Source organism: Tachysurus vachellii, chromosome 14 (genome assembly GCF_030014155.1).
Source record: "Tachysurus vachellii isolate PV-2020 chromosome 14, HZAU_Pvac_v1, whole genome shotgun sequence".
NCBI classification, from domain to species: domain Eukaryota; kingdom Metazoa; phylum Chordata; class Actinopteri; order Siluriformes; family Bagridae; genus Tachysurus; species Tachysurus vachellii.
The window spans coordinates 16655411-16676124 of record NC_083473.1 but is presented as its reverse complement, the minus strand read 5'-3'; the positions used below and the strand labels follow the sequence as shown (position 1 = coordinate 16676124).

The following is a 20714-nucleotide window of genomic DNA, read 5'->3' as shown; positions in this document are numbered from 1 at the left end:
TTTCTGATAGAATATTTCTTTAGCAATAGCAATGCTTCAGGTGTGGGGAGGGAAAAAATGAGGGAAGGGATAAGAAAGGATTAACAGTTACACACATTGATTCAACTGAAATAGCAAGATGATCACTTTATTAAATCTTTAACCAAATCTTTAGCAGCTGGCCAGTTATTCATTGTTTGAGCTGTAACAAAATTAAAAAAATCTATGTAGTACAATGGCCAGACAGATGACAGGAGACTGTGAGTCAAACCTGCCTTTTGAAATAGTCTAATTAGTCCATTCATTTTTATTTATTCATTAAGAAGGCTCTGCATGGTGTTATGTAAACTCTGTGAGCACATTTAATGTGTATCAACTGATGGGCCAGACTTGACAAAATAAATATATTATGCCAGATAGTCTCCCAATCAAGTTCCACACTAATTACTTTAAACTCTCTGGACCAGGCTGAAAGAGAACTTATGACAGGATCTCTAACCTAGTGAAGACATTATACGAATAAGAGACCGGACCCTGAGTTGATGTGATACATATTTCTGATTGCAGTGTATTTAGGACAGTGTGTTAGGTAGTGTATCTCTGTCACCAGCTCTCCCGGGTGGCAGTGAGAGTGCAGCCACTCGTCTCTCTGCAGCCAGGTCTGTCTGAGTTTCATGCTGTGTTCATGGAGCCTGTAAATCATCAGGGCTTTTCTTAGTTATCGTGATTTAGCACCAGATAACATTGAAGTTTGGTTCTTTCTTTCCAAAAGATGACCTACTTCTAATTTTGGTTTCTAATCATTTAGTTGGGGCTCATTTTAGTGTTGGAGTTGTCATGGGGCCCTTTGTAATAATATCAGACTTTAAACCAGTGAGTCTCTCTCTCTCTCTCTCTCTCTTCTGCGTATTTGTGTGTATGTCTTTGTGTGTGTGGGCATGTAGGTGTGCGTATGTGTATGTGGGTGCGTTTCTCTCTATGTATGTGTATTTGGACATATGTGAACTCTCCCTCTCTCGTGCGTATTTGTGTGTGTCTTTGTGTGTATACTGTATGGGCATGTAGGTGTGCGTATGTGTGTGTGTCTCCCTCTATGTATGTGTATTTAGACATATGTGAACTCTCTCTCTCTCTCTCTCTCCCTCTCTCACTCTCTCTGTGTCGTCCCCCCCCCCACCCCCCTCCAGACTTTTGCTCGGCGAGGAAAGAAAGCCAATCCCACCAACTCCAGCTAAGAAAGGCGCGACTCTGCAGTAGTCGGATATAAACACAGTAGTGGAAACGCGCACTCAGTATCAAGTGGTTTACCGGCGCCGGCTTCTTATTTATTCTAACCTTTACACTGTGAGGTTTTCAACAAAAGCAGAACCGGACGGCGACGATTCGGTGTTTTCATTCGTGTTCCGCTCCTCTGATTCACGGCAATGAGCAGGATTTCTGTGATACTTCAGCTGCGTTCACGGTTCTGTCCCGTGTCTGCGCCTCTGGATCCGTCAGCGCGTCCCTGTAGAGTCTGGATCAACACGGCGCAACACAGCACGCGCACACGGGAAGGTATTTTCGGTCTGAAACCGACTGAGAGTTAACCAAAAGTTTGTGGCTAAGATGCATTTGTTAATTCTGCACAGGGACTGACCTCTGTTCGAAAAACATTGTGACGGATTGTGACGGCTCTCAGGATTACACTAGTTTCTCTGACAATATTTTTGAGTACACCAACTACTATTTGTACTACAAATATTACTACTACTACTACTACTACTATTATTACTACTATTACTATTACTACTACTATTACTATTACTATCTGTTCTAGAATGATACAGTATATAACATTTTTGAGTGCATAGTATGGGAGTCCACAGTGAGAGAGTATTTTTTGATGTCCGCCCTTGCTGTCCTGCATCAGAGTTCAGGTAGCTCACAGCCAACACACCATGCTATCCCGCATAGCATTTCTGTGTGCCAGGGAAAGGCTGCTGAGTGAAGCTCAGAGAGAGAAGGCGAAACAGCCAGAGAGACGTCTATGCACACACCCAGCCCATTCTGAATCGCACACGCACTCTCACATTCTCTCACTGGCAGACAGATACTTACATACACAGTGACCCACAAAGGAGGGCATGGGAAACTCCTCTCAAAAACAAGGGAAGGAGGACAAGGAAAAAGAAAAAGAAGAGACAAGTGATGACGAATTGGAGGAAGAGGAAAAGGCACAAGTGAAAGAAGTGGAGGTGGAACAGAAGCTGCCTCCGTGTTTTAGTGAATTAATCACTAGCGGAGATCCAGTGCTGGATCTGAGCCATTTTCGTTTGCAATACATCCCCAAGGAAGTTCTTGGACTGAAACATTTGGAAAGACTGTATGTATGTGGAAATAGGCTTCGCACAGCACCTGATGGCATTGTACAGCTGCAGGGCCTTCGTACTCTAGCGCTTGACTTTAACAAAATAGATGACGTCCCACTGAGCGTGTGCCAGTTGGTCAACCTCACCCACCTATACCTTAGTGGCAATCGGCTGATGTGCCTGCCACCAGACTTCAAAAACCTGCAGAGCCTCCGGTGTCTCTGGGTGGATAGTAACTACTTTCAATACTTCCCCAAGCAGCTATATGAGCTTCCTCATTTGCGCTCTCTTCAGTTTGGTGACAATAAACTTAAGGCTCTGCCATCAGACATGTGCTGCATGGAAGCACTGCGAAGCCTCTGGCTCTATGGCAACCGTTTTTCTGAGTTCCCACAGGTTCTCCTAAAGATGGAGCAGCTAGAGATTTTGGATTTAGATGGAAACCGTATCTCCAAGTTACCCAGTCTGCTGAATTTCCCATCACTCCGACTCTTTTCCTATGATCACAATCCTGTGAAGAGGCCGCCACAATTTGGAGAAAATGTTTTAATTGTTGGAGAAGGGGCAGCTGAGATTTTGGAGGGAAGGGAAAGGAAAAGAGAAGAGGAGCGTGCAAAACGAGAGGCCGAGGAGGCAGCTGCAATAGCAGCAACTAAGCCAGCCAGACAAGGAATACTAAAGAAACTCAGACTGAAGTCTATGGCATCAAGTGAGGATGTAGCTGAGGAGGAAGTGCCATTACAGGCCAATGTAGAAGGGGTGGAGTGTGAAAGATATAAATCGGCATCAGATCAGGGGAAGCTTGAATATGAGAATGAGGAGTGTGATGGTTACGGAAAGGCAGAGCTGGATTATGAACAAGCTGAGATAAGCTACAAGAATGAAGAGGAGGAACCTGAGCAAAGAAGATGAGTCTAATGATTGATTCCTTCCCTTTAACCACAACAAGCTTCATTTGGTTTGCACTAACTCTAATAAAGAAATACTCTAGCATTTTTCAACATAATATCCATTTACCACATCTGTACTGTATAATTTATGTTCCTCACAAGAATTGACACATTGAGTAAAGAGCAGAGAACTCACACTCGAAACTCACTCATAATAGTGGTTAAAGGGTAGGTTCTGAATTCTCTTAGAAAACCTTTACATTTGATTATTTGACTACCTCTCTGTAGTAGATGTCCTCAACCAGAGCAATATCCATTTAGCTTATTTATATAACTGAGCAGTTGAGGGTTGAACTCATAACCTTCTGTTCAGTGTCCAACAACATAACCACTGAGATACTGCTATCACATGCAAATTTAAAAATATAACCTTTCAGTCAAGACTTTTACATTTATGGCAATTGGCAGACTGTTTTATCCAGAGCAACTTCAAAAAGGGCTTTGAAGAGTTTATCAGTGGATACATACTGATTTACTCAGTCTAAAACTGTTGGGAGGAAATACTGTACAGCAAGAAAGGCATAGACAAATGTGTTTAACCTGTTGTGTATGATAATTGAATTTTGTATTCAAACAACACAGTAGATCATGTAACACTCTCCAAAGTTTATCACTAAAATGATCCAGTGACACAAAACGGCTTGCTGGTCAGTGGATTTCGCCTTACAATGCAGTACAGTTTTTAATATTTTATATTAATATTTGCTTCTCCACAATCCTCCAAACCCCAAAACAATAACACTCTAGAGCTGCGACCTCATAAATATCAACATAAATATAGAATATGAAATTTTACTGTTGTAGAATCACTCGAGTTTAAGATACAGCATGTATCCTACATGTACACGATGTAACGCTAGGCATCATGGGATGAATATAGTCCTATGTTTGAACAGTGATCTGAATGGCACTGAAGTTATCTTTTATTTACCTACCTGTTTGTTTTTTTTTTGTTTTTTTTACAGTTGTAGCTAAATGACAAACCTGATTTTATTAAGCAGATTATATTTATAACACAATCATAAAAAATGATTGAAAAAAAAATTGATTACATAATAAACAACTGAATGGTATACTTTTAAAAAGTTCCAATTCTCAGTTTAATTGCTGAAGAAACTGCAAGCTGATTCTGTGTCGTTAACAGCATCTAAACATGATAAACCCAACAAAGAGTGTTGAAGACTTTTTCTGCTGTGCTGCTTTTCAGTGACAGGTCTGCAATCCAGGTAAAGTCTGTCTCCTGAGAACCATAAAAAACACCATAAAAATGATGAAGTCTGTGGTTAGAGTGGAGGCTGAAGTCCCCCATGGGCATCTGCACATATACCTGTTTAAACCTTAACAATAGGGATGAACGAAACCTTATCAGATCTGTTCTAATATAGTTTTATACAATCCTCAACTGTAACAGTAACAAATAATTGAGGTTATTTAAACTGAGGATTTCTGTATCCATGTGCAATCAAAGCAACATGACTATTTTACAGTAGCAACAGATAATCTTCCCTACGTGAAAGGGAGTCACTACACACAGCTTCATTTCCAAATATGTCTGAATAAAGAATTCCACACAAATTATTTATTGCATAAAAGTTCATTCATTCAAATCAGTAATTGTCATGATACCACTATTATATGTGAGTTTCCAGTAAACTGGGGTTCTGTTATCTCAGTACAGGAACACATTCATATTCTGTGGTTATGGATTAAGATGTGGTAGACAGAGATTAGGTGAAAAATTCCAGAGTTTGCTCCGACAAAGCTGCTGTGAGAAAAAAGTAAAACAATACAGAACTCTCACCTTTAGGTTTTGCACTTAATTTATTATCATCGAATAACCTGTGAAGAGCAACATACACAGTTCAGCTGTAATGGACTGAAACTGTTCCCTCAGCTTTATACATAATGAAGACCAACATGTGTGAGTGTGTGTATGTGTGCGCATGTGTGAGTGTGTGTGAGTGCAAATTAGTGGGTTAACGGGAGCGGCTGTAATTCCACTCTAAACTGGGTGTACTGTATCTGGAATTGGATATTGCGATTGCTGTGATGTCTGTTGTTGAAACAAAATCTCTCATTAAATAATCATTGGGTTTGTGAATATGTTTTTCAATCATTCATGCACGGCTGGGAGAAAGATCTAGTACTTGAACAGACTTATAAAATATCCAGAATGCATACCAGCTGTGAAATTCAACCTGAAGGCTCTAAAATTCTTTAAAAAAAAATGACATGGTAGCCAGAGTAAGCAAGAGAAGCTCCAGAGATTAGGAGGATCATAAAGCTAAATGGACAATACGAGCCAAACCAGTGCTAACATTGATAAACTTTGTCACAGCTGCCAGAGTTTCTGTGAGGTCAGCGTGTGAAAAGCAGAGAACACAGTGTGAGGGGATGGGAGAAGGGGGAAAGGATACAGGGGGACGCTTCTCCTTAAAAGGCCCGAGTAAGGAGAAGAAGTTTAAACATTAGCATGAGACAGAGAGAGGGAGCAATTAAATGAGACTTGAAGTGTAGAGTTCAGCTGTAATCAAGGGTGTCCTCTAATTCTCTCTTTCTTTATTCTTTTCGTAAAAATGACCAGAATACGTTCTGTCACACTCTCCAAGCATCTTGTTCCTTTATTGTCAAGTTAGGCTTCTTTTTAACTTTTCCAGATCTTCATCTTGTTTAACTTGGTGGCAAAGTGGGGTGGGCTAGATATTACATTTTTCACTCCATCACATTAAGCTCAGTTTTTTTTTCATACTATGATGGAAAAGTGCAAATCTTACTTTTAATTCTTTGAGCTGAAATGGCTTGTGGTTCATTTCGCCTGTTCATGGTTAAGAGCTCAATAGGGACTGTTACTGTATGTCAATGCCTGACTTCAATCTCTCTTTCTGTGTTTGTTAGAAAAACCATCTGTTAAATCACTTCGGCTTTCTGAATCATCGTTATTGAATCCTGAAGTTTTGTGAACTACAAGTTTTCCTCTCGCTCCAGTTTAACAGAAAAAACTGCCACAGTTTCTTTGTTGAGCAGCTTTATGTAAGATATGGATATGCTGTAGCCCAGATTAGTTCCTAAACGTTGTCTTAGTTCAAAATTAGTTCAATTAAAGTCGAAAATTCTCTGATTGTAGACAGACGTCTAGCCTTCACAGATGTTATATACACTATATGGCCAAAAGTGACACATGCATGTTTCCCATTCCAAAGTCACAGGTATTAATATGGAGTTGAACCTCCCTTTACTGCTATAAGAACCTTTACTCATCTGAGGTTTTCCAATATATGTTGGACTGCAGAGATTTGTGTTGATTCAACAACAAGAGCATTAGTGAGATCAGACACTTGTGTGAGGTGAGGAGGTCTGGGGTGCAGTCAGTGTTCCAGTATCGGCCAGAAGGTGTCCAGTGTGTGCTTAGTTCTACTACAATTTGTGCATGGGGTCACTGGCATGCAGGAACAAGGCCTAGGCCTCATAGTTCCAATGAACGGAAATTGTAGAGCTACAGCATATATAGATCTTCAATACATGTATGTGCTTCCAACCTCCAGGAAAGAGCCACATATGGTTATAATATAGCTCTAAAGAGAGGATGGAAGGGCAAAGCATGAAGCTCTGTTTGTCATACAAATACAAATGTTTGCTGTCTTCACAATCATTAATGTGTTTGGCTTTTTCTTTTTTATTGGCTTTTTCTTTTTTTCTATTACTTTTATGGAGCACTTGTGTGTGCTGTATTGTTGTAATTTTCTATAATACGTATTACTATCATACTAAATGAAAGATACTAAGGCTAAAATGGCTACGTCGACATCTTTGGTGTCTTTTTTCCACTGACAGATTTTGGCAGAGGCAGAGGCTGTGCTGCACTGGTTTGGAGGTAGGTTTGTGGGGCTGTTGTAGACTCTGAAATAAAGCAGGTATGCAATGTGCACTCAGCCTCTGTGCTTAATCATGAAGGACACTAGTCTGTAGTTTATAGTACCTTCATTCTCTTTGGGTCTGCTACATACCATTCTAACACATGACAGCGCATGAGCAAGAGATTCAAACGTACACTACTTACACCTTCACATTTTTGCTACTATTACAGAACTGTCATGACAGAGGAGGAAGATGAATTAATAAGAGGAGTAACTTGTAGTTGAAACCCAGACTGTTGAAAAGAAAAGACTTCTCATTAAAATGCACTTAGAACTAAAATGTGTGCTATAAAGTGTTTTGTGCCTGTTCCTAAGTCTTATGGATTCAAGTCTTATTACATTTTGGGGATATTCTAGTGTGTACTTCACCTTTACTTAAAAAAACAATCTTTTTTTCATGATTCATATTTGAACAAATCTTCATGTTTGTATAATTAGATGCTCCTTATGACCATATATGTCCCACCCCCAGGGGTAGTTTTTGGTCAGCAAACATGTCTGGTCACTTTTTTGGCTGTGTGCCTTCCTGCACACTATTCCCACACTATTTCTACTGGTTAAAAAAACTGTTTGGAGTTTATTTGTTTTTGATAAGTGTGGAATTTGTATAAGGTCGCAGCACAAGTTTAGAAGATTCCATGTTTCCATGCCACAGAGGCTTCTCTATCAGGAAGAGAAAGTAAAGTCTCTTGTTAACTCTTTGCTGTTCTCCGTATTTAGCTAGGACACTATTTATGTACGGATTCGCCGGGTGTATTGTGTGTCTTGAGTGCTATTGGATGCTTGTGTAAGTCAGTCAACCTGATGAAACTCTGGCTTCCTGTTTCAGAGCAAATACTTCAATGTTCAGACTCCAGTCACAGATAAGAAGCCATTTTATATGCAATAGCCAAATTCTATTGTATTAATTATTACCTGTAATTAATTAATTACCTGTAATTATAAAATGTAATCCGTAACAATAATCTCTCGCACTCTCTTTCTCTCTGTCTTTCTCTCTCTCTCACACACACACACACACATGCACACACACAAACACACACACACACACACACACACACATACTGTAATTATGAATACAGATTATTAATACTATGCCTCAAGTCTATTCTTAACCAAAACTGTCACATAAACATTTGTTTGAATTGTATGTGTATGTATGTGTATGTGTGTGTGTTTGTGTGTTTCATGAATATAAGGCAGTGAGGTAACAATAATGGTGAAGAAAAACATGAACATGGTGATATTCCACTTGACCCAGTACATTTTTATTTATTGGATTAATGACTTAATATCCACAAAGATTAAACCTGTGACAGAAAGAAAAGATTATGAGTTTCTCTCATTACCGCATTTGCAAAAGTGTATAAGATCATTAAGCATTTGCAAACGTGTATAAGATCATTAAGACTATTTCTGGACATATTTACTAATGTCAAGCTTAAAAGTGTCTTATTCTATTTGCTTCTTTCAGAACAAAACATGCTTAAAATGAGTTCAATATCAGCTAATAGAATAAAACCTAAGATTTTATGAAGTGAATCAAAAATAAAAAAAAGTTGTAGAAAAATACAAGAGAAATTATTATTATTATTATTATTATTATTATTATTATTATTGTTGTTGTTGTTGTCATGCAACCCCTACTGTGTGTGTGTGTGTGTGTGTGTGTGTGATATAAATGGATTTCCTACGATATGGATTTGATATGAGAACGCTAATTCCATTTGGTTGAGCAGTAGTGTGTGAGTGACATTAAGTGCTTACGTGTGTTTGTAGTATTTATACTTTACCTGTCAGAGTCTCGAGCACTGTATCCACTCGCTCTGTGTTTGTGAACCCCTCCTTTATTCCAGCCTGCCTTAAGTGTATCAAAAGCTGCCTTGTTACAAAACCTGCACACAACACCATCAAGTTTATACTCTTTACACTACAAGTGATAGTCAATGAAAACTGTGTGTAATATTTATAAACACTGACACAAACAGATATGTTTGTATTCATTTTAAAATGCCAAGGTCTTGACAGGACACTCACTTGGTGTGGTAGTGTGAGAGGAACCGCAGTGGGTCATACGATGTGTCTGACGGGGTCTTGAGGATGGGCGTGTTGAGGACGAAGCCTGAGTCTTCCTGAAAAGAACAGAACTCAATGGCCTAATTCACACACTATGGCAAAGCCAAGCTTCAATAATACATATTTCACTGCACCATATTTCCACAGAGATTCATTCAGACTGCTGCGAAATGTAACTTGGCTACTGCTTACTATGCAATTACAGTAGATTGGATTCAAATGGATGACAAATCATTTCCAGCTGAAAAGAAACCAGTTTTTATGGTGATTTCCAGCACTCTCACTAATAGTGAAAACCATTAGTCTTCCAACACAATACTGCTGCTAAAGCTAAAGCCAGAGCTGTACAGTAGGTTGTTGGATCATTTCCAATAACTTAGCCAAAAAAAACAACCCTGAAATATATCTTATCTAATTTATTCAAAGAAATTTCAACCATTTTTGGATGAGAATAGAAATGAAAAAAGCCAAAGAAATACATTAGATAAATTAAACCACTCCGTACTAGTCTCTATGTCTCTCTACTCTCTAGAAATGTAAAACATCTTCCATGCAACTTAAACCCTTTAAACCAAATTGGGCCTGAGAGTCACCCATGAGAATCTCTGTATTACATCTCTGTCCAATCAGCATATAAAATACTCATTAAACTTCAACAACATTCAACAGCAACAACAACATCAACACTGCATGTGTTAAAAGTCAAAAAATGTGTTAATTGTACAAAATATGCACAATTAAAAAGTGCTGAAATTCCTATAGAGTTCAGCTGTTTTTCATGTAAATACTCCTCCAGTATTCTGTGGTGTACAACTAAAATAGCAATAATTTGTCAGCATCCAAATATTTTTTTATTTATTTATAATACAACATGATTTATTTAAATATTTATAACCCCGACTGTACATCAGCTATAAACTACTTGAGGAATTTCTTCAAACGAAAGTGTTAGTAAGCCCCAGACTTATAGATGATGTTAATCATGCAGTGTAATGTAGATTAAACCAGAAGTGATCTGTATGGAATAAAATTAATGAAGGAATTCAAAGAATCTCTGTTTAGAAGCTGAGATGTGGATTTACTTTAATTTAATAAATAAATATGAATTGCGCATTAAAATCTGCAGAGATACACTATATTTGCTTTACATGTGCCATTTGCAAATGTATTTATAGCAATATTTACAGAGTTTGTATAAATATTTAATATTTCATTCAATAAATTCCTTATAATATTTAAAAGAGAAACAACACATGATTTGACCAGGGGTGGCAAAATTTTTGCATGGACAGTAAGTGTAACAAAAGGAAAGCTAATTTTATAAAAGAATATCAGAGAATGATGAAATCTATAAATTCATGATATCGCAGCATCATAATCTGAGAAAGGAATATGTCATGGTGTCAGAAACAACACCCTTGTTGCCTTATAAACATTCACACACTCCATCTAGAGTATGATAACAGTGTGGATCATCTTACGTCTAATGTCTAGAGGTAGTAATTCAAAGCGAATGGCCTTAGGGTATCATTTTGAGGTTTTTCCACTGCTTAATAGAATAGAATTGCTCTTTGAAATGTCTGGAGGCCATCTTGACCTATAAAGACGGCCACTTGATTCCGTAGGCAGAGAGAGTAAGCAGGTTTCATGACAACGCCATTCAAACCTTCTGTCCAATAGTTCTCTCAGAAAACAGCAGGCTCTTCTGTCTGTGGTCACGAGGACACACGGTTTGAGAATCCTGAGGACAGAAAACACCACTCACTACATGTTACTGACCCCTTAATGGAGTAAATGAGGAGAGTAGAAGTGAAATTTGACTTGATTTGAGGAAAAACAGTGAGATGAGAAGAGGTGATTGTAGGTGATTTTAACTGATATGTGTGATTGTAGGTAAGTGTAGGTGACTGTAGGTAAGTGTAGGTGATTGTAGGTGATTATAGATGAGTGTAGGTGATTATAGATGAGTGTAGGTGATTATAGATGATTATAGATGAGTGTAGGTGATTATAGATGAGTGTAGGTGATTATAGATGAGTGTAGGTGACTGTAGGTGACTGTAGGTGATTATAGATGAGTGTAGGTGACTGTAGGTGAGTTTGGGTGATTGTAGGTGATTATAGATGAGTGTAGGTGATTATAGATGAGTGTAGGTGATTATAGATGAGTGTAGGTGACTGTAGGTGAGTGTAGCAGATTGTAGGTGATTATAGGTGAGTGTAGGAGATTGTAGGTGATTATAGATGAGTGTAGGTGATTATAGATGAGTGTAGGTGATTATAGATGAGTGTGGGTAACTGTAGGCGAGTGTAGGTGATTATAGATGAGTGTAGGTGATTTTAGGTGAGTGTAGGTGATTGTATGTGATTATAAATGAGTGTAGGTGATTGTAGGTGAGTGTAGGTGATTGTAGGTGATTATAGATGAGTGTAGGTGACTGTAGGTGAGTGTAGCAGATTGTAGGTGATTATAGATGAGTGTAGGTGATTGTAGGTGAGTGTAGATGAGTGTAGGTGACTGTAGGTGAGTGTGGGTGATTGTAGGTGATTATAGATGAGTGTAGGTGACTGTAGGTGAGTGTGGGTGATTGTAGGTGATTATAGATGAGTGTAGGTGATTATAGATGAGTGTGGGTGACTGTAGGTGAGTGTAGCAGATTGTAGGTGATTATAGGTGAGTGTAGGAGATTGTAGGTGATTATAGATGAGTGTAGGTGATTATAGATGAGTGTGGGTAACTGTATGTGAGTGTAGGTGATTATAGATGAGTGTAGGTGATTTTAGGTGAGTGTAGGTGACTGTAGGTGAGTGTAGGTGATTGTAGGTGATTATAAATTAGTGTAGGTGATTGTAGGTGAGTGTAGGTGAGTGTAGGTGATTATAGATGAGTGTAGGTGACTGTAGGTGAGTGTGGGTGATTGTAGGTGATTATAGATGAGTGTAGGTGACTGTAGGTGAGTGTAGCAGATTGTAGGTGATTATAGATGAGTGTAGGTGACTGTAGGTGAGTGTGGGTGATTGTAGGTGATTATAGATGAGTGTAGGTGATTATAGATGAGTGTAGGTGACTGTAGGTGAGTGTAGCAGATTGTAGGTGATTATAGGTGAGTGTAGGTGATTGTAGGTGAGTGTAGGTGATTATAGATGAGTGTAGGTGACTGTAGGTGAGTGTGGGTGATTGTAGGTGATTATAGATGAGTGTAGGTGATTATAGATGAGTGTAGGTGACTAGGTGAGTGTAGCAGATTGTAGGTGATTATAGGTGAGTGTAGGAGATTGTAGGTGATTATAGATGAGTGTAGGTGATTATAGATGAGTGTGGGTAACTGTAGGTGAGTGTAGGTGATTATAGATGAGTGTAGGTGATTTTAGGTGAGTGTAGGTGACTGTAGGTGATTGTATGTGATTATAAATGAGTGTAGGTGATTGTAGGTGACTGTAGGTGATTGTATGTGATTATAAATGAGTGTAGGTGATTGTAGGTGAGTGTAGGTGATTGTAGGTGATTATAGATGAGTGTAGGTGATTGTAAGTGAGTGTAGGTGATTGTAGGTGAGTGTAGGTGATTGTAGGTAAGTGAAAGTAAGTGTATGTGTTTCTAGGTGAGTGAAGGTGATATGGGTGAGTACAGGTAAGTGTAGGTGATTGTAGATGAGTGTAGGTGATGTGGGTGAGTGTAGGTGAGTGCAGGTGATTGTAGGTGACTACATGTTATGTGGGTGATTGTAGGTGATTGTAGGTGAGTACACATGATGTGGGTGATTGTAGGTGAGTGTATGGGATTGTAGATGAGTGTAGGTGACTGTAGGTGATTGTAGGTGATTATAGATGAGTGTAGGTGATTATTGATGAGTGTAGGTGATTATAGATGAGTGTGGGTGACTATAGGTGAGTGTAGGAGATTGTAGGTGATTATAGGTGAGTGTAGGAGATTGTAGGTGATTATAGATGAGTGTATGTGATTATAGATGAGTGTGGGTGACTGTAGGTGAGTGTAGGTGATTGTAGATGAGTGTAGGTGATGTGGGTGAGTGTACAGTAGGTGAGTGCAGGTGATTGTACAGTAGGTGACTACACGTTATGTGGATGATTGTAGGTGATTGTAGATGAGTATTCATACCCACTGAACTTTTTCACAAATTTTAGTAGGATTGTATGTGATAGACCAACACAAAGTGGCACATAATTGTGAAGTGGAAGGAAAACGATAAATGGTGTCCAAATTTTTTTTACAAATAAATATCTGAAACGTGTGGTGTGCATTTGTATTCAGCCCCACGGAGTCAATACTTTGTAGAACCACCTTTCGCTGCAATTACAGCTGCAAGTCTTTTGGGGTATGTCTCTACCAGCTTTGCACATCTAGAGAGTGAAATGTTTGCCCATTTTTCTTTGCAAAATAGCTCAAGCTCAGTCAGATTGGATGGGAAGAGTCTGTGAACAGTGATTTTCGAGTCTCACCACAGATTCTCAATTGGATTTAGGTCTGGACTTTGACTGGGCCATTCTAACACATGAATATGCTTTGATCTAAACCACTCAATTGTAGCTCTGGCTGAGTTTAGGGTCATTGTCTTGCTGGAAGGTGAACCTTCACCCCAGTCTCAAGTCTTTTGCAGACTCTAACAGGTTTTCATCTGATTGCCCTGTATTTGGCTCCATCCATCTTCCCATCAACTCTGACCAGCTTCCCTGTCCCTGCTGAAGAAAAGCACCCCCACAACATGATGCTGCCACCACCATGTTTCACGGTGGGGATGGTGTGTTCAAGGTGATGTGCAGTGTTAGGGTTCCGCCACAGAAAAACTTCTGTGGCCAAAAAGTTCAATTTTGGTCTCATCTGACCAGAGCACCTTCTTCCACATTCTTGCTGTGTCCCCCACATGGCTTGTCGCAAACTGCAAATGGGATTTCTTATGGCTTTCTTTCTTCTTGCCACTCTTCCATAAAGACCAGATTTGTGGAGTGCATGACTAATAGTTGTCCTGTGGACAGATTCTCCCACCTGAGCTGTGGATCTCTGCAGCTCCTCCAGAGTTACCTTGGGCCTCTTGGCTGCTTCTCTGATTAATGCTCTCCTTGCACGGCCTGTCAGTTTAGGTGGACGGTCATGTCTTGGTAGGCTTGCAGTTGTGCCATACTCTTTCTATTTTCGGATGATGGATTGTACAGTGCTCAGTGAGATGTTCAAGGCTTGGGATATTAATTTATAACCTAACTTATAACCTAAACCTTCACAGAGGTGCATTCTATTTACTAATTAGGTGACTTCTGAAGGCAGTTGGTTTCAATGGATTTTAGTTAGGGGTATCAGAGTAAAGGGGGCTGATTGATACAGATGCACACCACACTTTTAAGATATTTATTTGTAAAAAAAAATTTGGACACCATTTATAATTTTCATTCCACTTCACAATTATGTGCCACTTTCTTTCAGTCTATTTCATAAAATCCCAATAAAATACATTTTTCTTTGTGGTTGTAACATGTCAAAAGGTGGAAAAGTTCAGTAAGTATGAATACTTTTGCAAGGCACTGTAGCTAAGTGTAGGTAAGTGTAGATGAGTGTAAGTGAGTTTAGGTAATTGTAGGTGAGTGCAGGAGAGTGTAAGAGAGTGTAAGTGAGTGTAGGTGAGTGCTGCTCTCACAGGGCATGATGGTGGTTCTTTAGCATCTCTGGTGAATGCAGTCTCTCGATGAGCATGAGTGACCAGTTTGGGTAACACTTCATTGCCCTGATACACAAACACACACACAAATCTGTACATGCTATGTAATGTATTATAACACACAACTAGTATACATTATTACAGGTGTATGCTATGATTGATGGGGAACAGAGAGAGATAGAGAGAGATAGAGAAAGGGAGAGACCTGAAGGCAAACCATAGGGCGGAAGTCCATTTTCATTACGCTGCTCTGCATCAGCCGAGCTTCTCCCTGACAATCAGAAACAGTTAGATGAGGGGTAACATGATACAGAATAACTTTGAAATACCATGCAGTCTAAGTGTAACTGAACATTGAGGTTTTGTTGATTTGTTGAGTTATATTTATAACAAATCTGATCTAAATTTAACAGACTGACTATGAAATAGGGTTAGGGTTAAACATTCAGCTTTAAGGATATTCAGGGATGAACCTCATAAGATTCAGGCCTCAGGAGACCTCATATAACTTCACCCAGAGTGCAGAAATTATGAATCTAGGAAACCTGTTAAGAGTTTATCTGGTATCTAATCCATTATCATCTCACATTTTTTTTCCCTCTAATTGTCTGCATCTATCGGAAAGGAGTATAGTGTGATTCTACTGTTGTGATGAGCGATCCTGTTGTTGTGGCTTGTAAAATCCATTAAGCTGTAGTGCAGAGCACAAACAACACTGAGCAGGCAGCAAAGCACTCTGGTATACTGCCATGACTATAACGGACTGTCATTTCTAATACACCTCCTATAATGAAAAAGCACTAAAATAAAAATTATGAACTGAATTGTCACCCTTGGGATGTCTTGGGGTAGAAGTATATTGTACTGCAGGTTGTTGCCATCAGTAAATCCACTCTCCTCTTTAGCACCCACAATCTCATGTTTACTGTACACTGTGGCACAAACATTTGGAAATTACAATCATGAAAATATTTGGATATTACTATCATGACAATATTTAATGTGTTCGTTCATTTTTAGTGACTACTTTATCCTGAGAATTGATGGATCCCGGAAGCTATTCCAGGAACACTGGGCATGTGATACAGCTATTTCATGGATGCATGCACACACATCATTCATATCTAGGAGCAATTTAGAGTCACCAATCCACCTACTGGCATAAGGACATGCAAAGCACCTCACAGACTGTAATCTGAACTCAGGATCAAATTGAGTCTCCAGTGACTTCATTTTTCTGCTTAATAGTTGAACATAAGTTTCAATTTTACCTGACAGTTTGGGTCTCTGATGAATATAACTGCATTTATACTCTGTCTGGGATGATACTAATTTCTGAATAAGAGATAAAAAAAAGAGAATTGTAGATAAAGTAAATATGAATCATGTTATCAGAGCTTAGATTGGTCAGGTAGAGAGCAGAGATATGATTCTCACAGGTCTGGGGTATGTGTGAAGTTGCAGGTAGCCACTTTCTCTGCTCTTGTCTCTCGTTCTGGGCAGATCCTCGGCTCCACTGGGTACAGTCTGTGACTGGTAATGTCGCTTAGTTTGGGACTGGTAACTGTCCAAGAGTGAAACAGAGAGAGAGAGAGAGAGAGAGAGAGAGAGAGAGAGAGAGAGAGAGAGAGAGAGAGAGAAAGAGAGAAAGAGAGAGAGAGAGAGAGAGAGAGAGAGAGAGAGCGAAAAAGAGAAAGAGATAGAGATAGAGAGAGAGAGAAAGAGAGAAAGAGAGAGAGCAAGAGAGAGAGAGAGAGAGAGAGAGAGAGAGAGAGAGAGAGAGAGACTTATAGGTAAATATGAAAAAAACACAGGGTTAGCAGACCCACCACAGCATTGTTTGCTGACCCGAGGTTGGGGTTGTCATGCAGATCAAGGCTGGGGCAGTAGTAGACAGCAGGTTTCAGATTGGCAGAGTAGCCTGTCCCATAGTGATGACGGTGACCTAAGCATGGACTGAAGCCTTCTTTACCTGACACAAAGAGAAAAAGATATAAACAGAATAAAATCATAGTGTACCACTTGTATTAAAGAATTCAGAAATGTCATTTTTTGGCATTAATAAATCATTACTAATGTATAAGTGGAACATAACTTCCAACCATTTTCTATAGCACTTATCCAGGAATCTGTCCCAGTGGACTTAGTGTACAAGAGGAGGACACAGTGGACAGGGTGTCAGTCCAGCACAGGACTTCACAATCACACACATACTCATACACTACAGAAAATTAGAAAATGCCTATCAACTACAACACATGAAGAGGAAACTGGAGAGCCTAGAGGAAACTCTCAGAGCACATGGAAAACGTGTAAACTCATACACACAGGGCAGAGGCAGGAATCAAATAGAACATAAAATGTAGACAGAAAACTTATTATTTTATTTTGTTCTCCAGAGTTATAACATCCATAAAAAAATATTGAATTGTCTTGCACATGTACTTTATGTTTTATCCTAATGATATTAACAGAAATATGAATGTGCCACTACTCTGCTTGAAATGAAAGAAGAGGGAAATAAGTAAGTCATGGAGCCTAAGAGGGTAAAGTGTAAGGTGTAAAATGTCTGGCTTCTTCTCATCTATTCTCACCATAGTCATGTTGGTAGCTGGTGCAGTGCAGATTGAGACAGGAATTAAGCATAAATCTGTCTGCTTTGCCTTTTAGAGAAGATTTGGCTGAGTCAAGTGGTCCACCCATCTCTCAAGGAAAACCAATAAACCTACAGTACAAACCATGATACACTTAGACACAGAACCAAACACACTTACAGCCAAAGCTAGACATTACTTGTGTAGTTGTACTTGTTTACTGGGATTAAATATTAGCTTGCCGATTTATACGTACTCTAACCTTATGTATTTTTTATTCCTTAAAATTTAATCCACAACAGTACAATTCACAAAGCCTCAAAAAAATGTGTCAAATCGTAATAAGCCATTTTAACATCATAAGATCATGCTACACTACTGTATGCAGTTAGCACTACAGCTATTTGTGAGCTAGCTGTATGTATACAGAAAATCTTTTAAACTGCAGCATGGTGCTTTAAGATGAGCGTCACAGGCCCTGCCTCAGTAAAATGTTTCAGTATCTGGAGTAAGCAAAGACTCCTAGTGAATGAGGCATCTCTTTTCCCCCCTAGAACGCATGGGCAAGGCATGAAGAAAATCTGAAATAGCTAATGTGAGATAAGTGTAGCTAATGTGCTAACAATAACTGCTATAGGTTAGACTAGCATTAGATCCTGTAGCTAACACAATGGATCAGGCACGGAGTCAGGTTTTAGCTAATGGTAACTGTAGTAATCCTCATTGTTTTCAGCAAAGTTATGTAGTTGCTATGTAAAAAAAAACATTGTCTAACATATAACACAAGTAATACGTCTCATGTAAACTTGATGTTAATTTCATTCATTTCATTCAGAGCCTGTGCCTATCTCAGGCGTCATTGGGCATCAAGGCAGGATACACCCTGGACGGAGTGCCAACCCATCGCAGGGCACACACACACACTCATTCACTCACGCAATCACACACTAGGGACAATTTTCCAGAGATGCCAATCAACCTACCATGCATGTCTTTGGACCGGGGGAGGAAACCGGAGTATCCGGAGGAAACCCCGAGGCACGGGGAGAACATGCAAACTCCACACATGATGTTACACTGATGTTAATTTCATCAGTTAAAAATATTTTTTTTACCCTTTTAATAAATGAATTCTCAAGTATTATTTCTCAGTACTTTATCCAGTTCTGGCTTTATAACATTTGTGTAACTAAAGATTTGCACAGGGTTAATTCAAACAAACCACTGTCTTGGTAGGAAATTAAATTAAAAATGATTACAATGTGGTAAATTCATGCATGCAAATTCAGTAGGGAATCATGACGCAAGACACAATTTAGTTTTTAATCTATTATTTTCAGTACAGTAAAATATAAGCAAATTATTATTAATGATCTATCCTATTATTCAAGACCGGGCATCCCTGTAACAACTATATAGTAATAATAGTAATTTTTTAATACATCAATAGTAATGTTAAAATCAGTTTTTTTAAGTTTTAGAATATGAATTTTCAAGCCTTCATTAAATTACTGAAAAATTTACCTGCTGGAATGTGAACCTGCACGTGCCGTGGGAGAGCACCCTACCTGTTACCAAGGAAACCAGGACTCAAACAGGACGTCACGAGGTCATGTGTCTTAATAACTGTAAAACATTTGTGTTTTATCAGGTATGACTGTATATAAACAAGTTTAACAATTTTAAATTTCTAGATATTTCTAGATATCCACTCTGGATGATGAATGAAAACAACCAAAACTTGATTCACTTCTGTTCAGTATTCAGTATGTAGAGCAGATATTAAGTCTTATAGTCTAACAACAGACTACTACATAGGTCACTAACAGGCGGACCGCGGTCCGGGTCCGGACCCAGAAGCTGTCCAATCCGGACCCGGACCTACAGCCAAAACAAAAGGTTATGATTTAAAACTTGACGAAGCGCTTCTATATAACCGGCGCAGCTTTTGCAGTCTTTACGGTAAAGGTAATGGAATTCCTGAAGTAAACCCTGCGACTCAACAGTGCAAGACAGATGAGAGAGAATTAAAGTAAAGTTACACATGAAAGAAAGATAGCGATACATGTAGAAAACAAAGGGAGAGAAACAGACGAGTGAGACGGAGAAAGGGAGAGAAACAGACGAGTGAGACGGAGACTTCTGTTTCTGTTCACACTTCAAGGTGTGTCTCATATTAAAAGTGGCAATGTGAAACGCCATTATGAGACAAAACATAAAGGTTTTGAATAAACATATCCACTCAAATCTGAAGATAGCATCCCTGAGACAGCTTTACCAGGTCCCAGGTACATCCTGACCATGTTTGACTCTACATACAACTGCGAGGCAGCTTTCTCTACAATGAACATAATACAAACTAAATATGGTTCCAGGGTCACTAATGAGCACCTCCACATGTGTATGAGAACGGCCCTGACTCCATTCATGCCCAGGTTTAACATCCTGCCAAGCTAGAGCTCAGTTCTCTCACTGAGATATAAAAGGGAAAGTTAAGCACTTTATTTAAACATACACAATGTTCACATTTTATTTATTTTCTCTTATTTTGAAATGTAGCCCTACTTTTATTTATTTAATGAGAGAACGTTATACATATCTACAATCATACATATGTTCAGTTCGATGTTACGTGACAATAAATATTGTCAAAAGGTTTTTGAATTGTACTGATTTTATTTGATTTGACAGTCAGGTATTGATTGCTTGCAGATGTTGATACAACTACTAGGCTACTTATATATAGCTAGGCTATACTTATATATATACTAGGCTACATATAATCACACTAACTAGTTAGACATTATGAGCTTCCGGACCTTTGCTTCAAGAAATTTTCTCTTATTGGACCTCTTTAAATTTTAGTTGAATACCTCTGGACTACTATATATAGTTTACATCATTCAAAATAGGAGATACATGTCAGGCAGGCTGGTGCAGTAATTTGAGGGGAATATTTCTGTTTACTGTGCTGTGACATTTCTTACCACAAGATGGCGGTATTGTTACATCAGAAGACTGAAATCCCACCGTGTGCTGCTTGTCCTAAATTCATCCTCCTCCTCCACTGTAATGTTATGAAACAAGAGTTTTAGGATCCAAAAGCAATAAGACAATTGTCTATTTCTGTGGCTGTTAACATCTGTAGGTTATGTAAAATACAGCTCAGAAATCACTTCCAGAAG

The 20714-nt window shown here is 38.9% G+C and overlaps 2 protein-coding genes across 2 annotated transcripts; one reads left to right on the top strand and one right to left on the bottom strand.

Annotated features, from left to right (window-relative positions):
• The first annotated feature begins 1172 nt into the window (after positions 1-1172).
• Positions 1173-5378, top strand: LOC132857306 (leucine-rich repeat-containing protein 10B). The gene has a single exon (XM_060887279.1). The coding sequence runs from the start codon at positions 2103-2105 to the stop codon at positions 3237-3239; it is 1137 nt and encodes a 378-aa protein (XP_060743262.1). The 5' UTR covers positions 1173-2102; the 3' UTR covers positions 3240-5378.
• Positions 5379-8980: 3602 nt separating this feature from the next.
• Positions 8981-19237, bottom strand: saxo4 (stabilizer of axonemal microtubules 4). The gene is made up of 11 exons (XM_060887013.1): positions 19054-19237; positions 17530-17660; positions 16784-16907; positions 16373-16499; positions 16207-16270; positions 15767-15867; positions 15141-15206; positions 14915-15001; positions 10934-11008; positions 9229-9323; positions 8981-9086 (listed from the first exon to the last, which is right to left on the bottom strand). The coding sequence occupies exons 2-11, from the start codon at positions 17636-17638 to the stop codon at positions 8981-8983; spliced, it is 954 nt and encodes a 317-aa protein (XP_060742996.1). The 5' UTR covers positions 17639-17660; positions 19054-19237.
• Positions 19238-20714: the final 1477 nt, after the last annotated feature.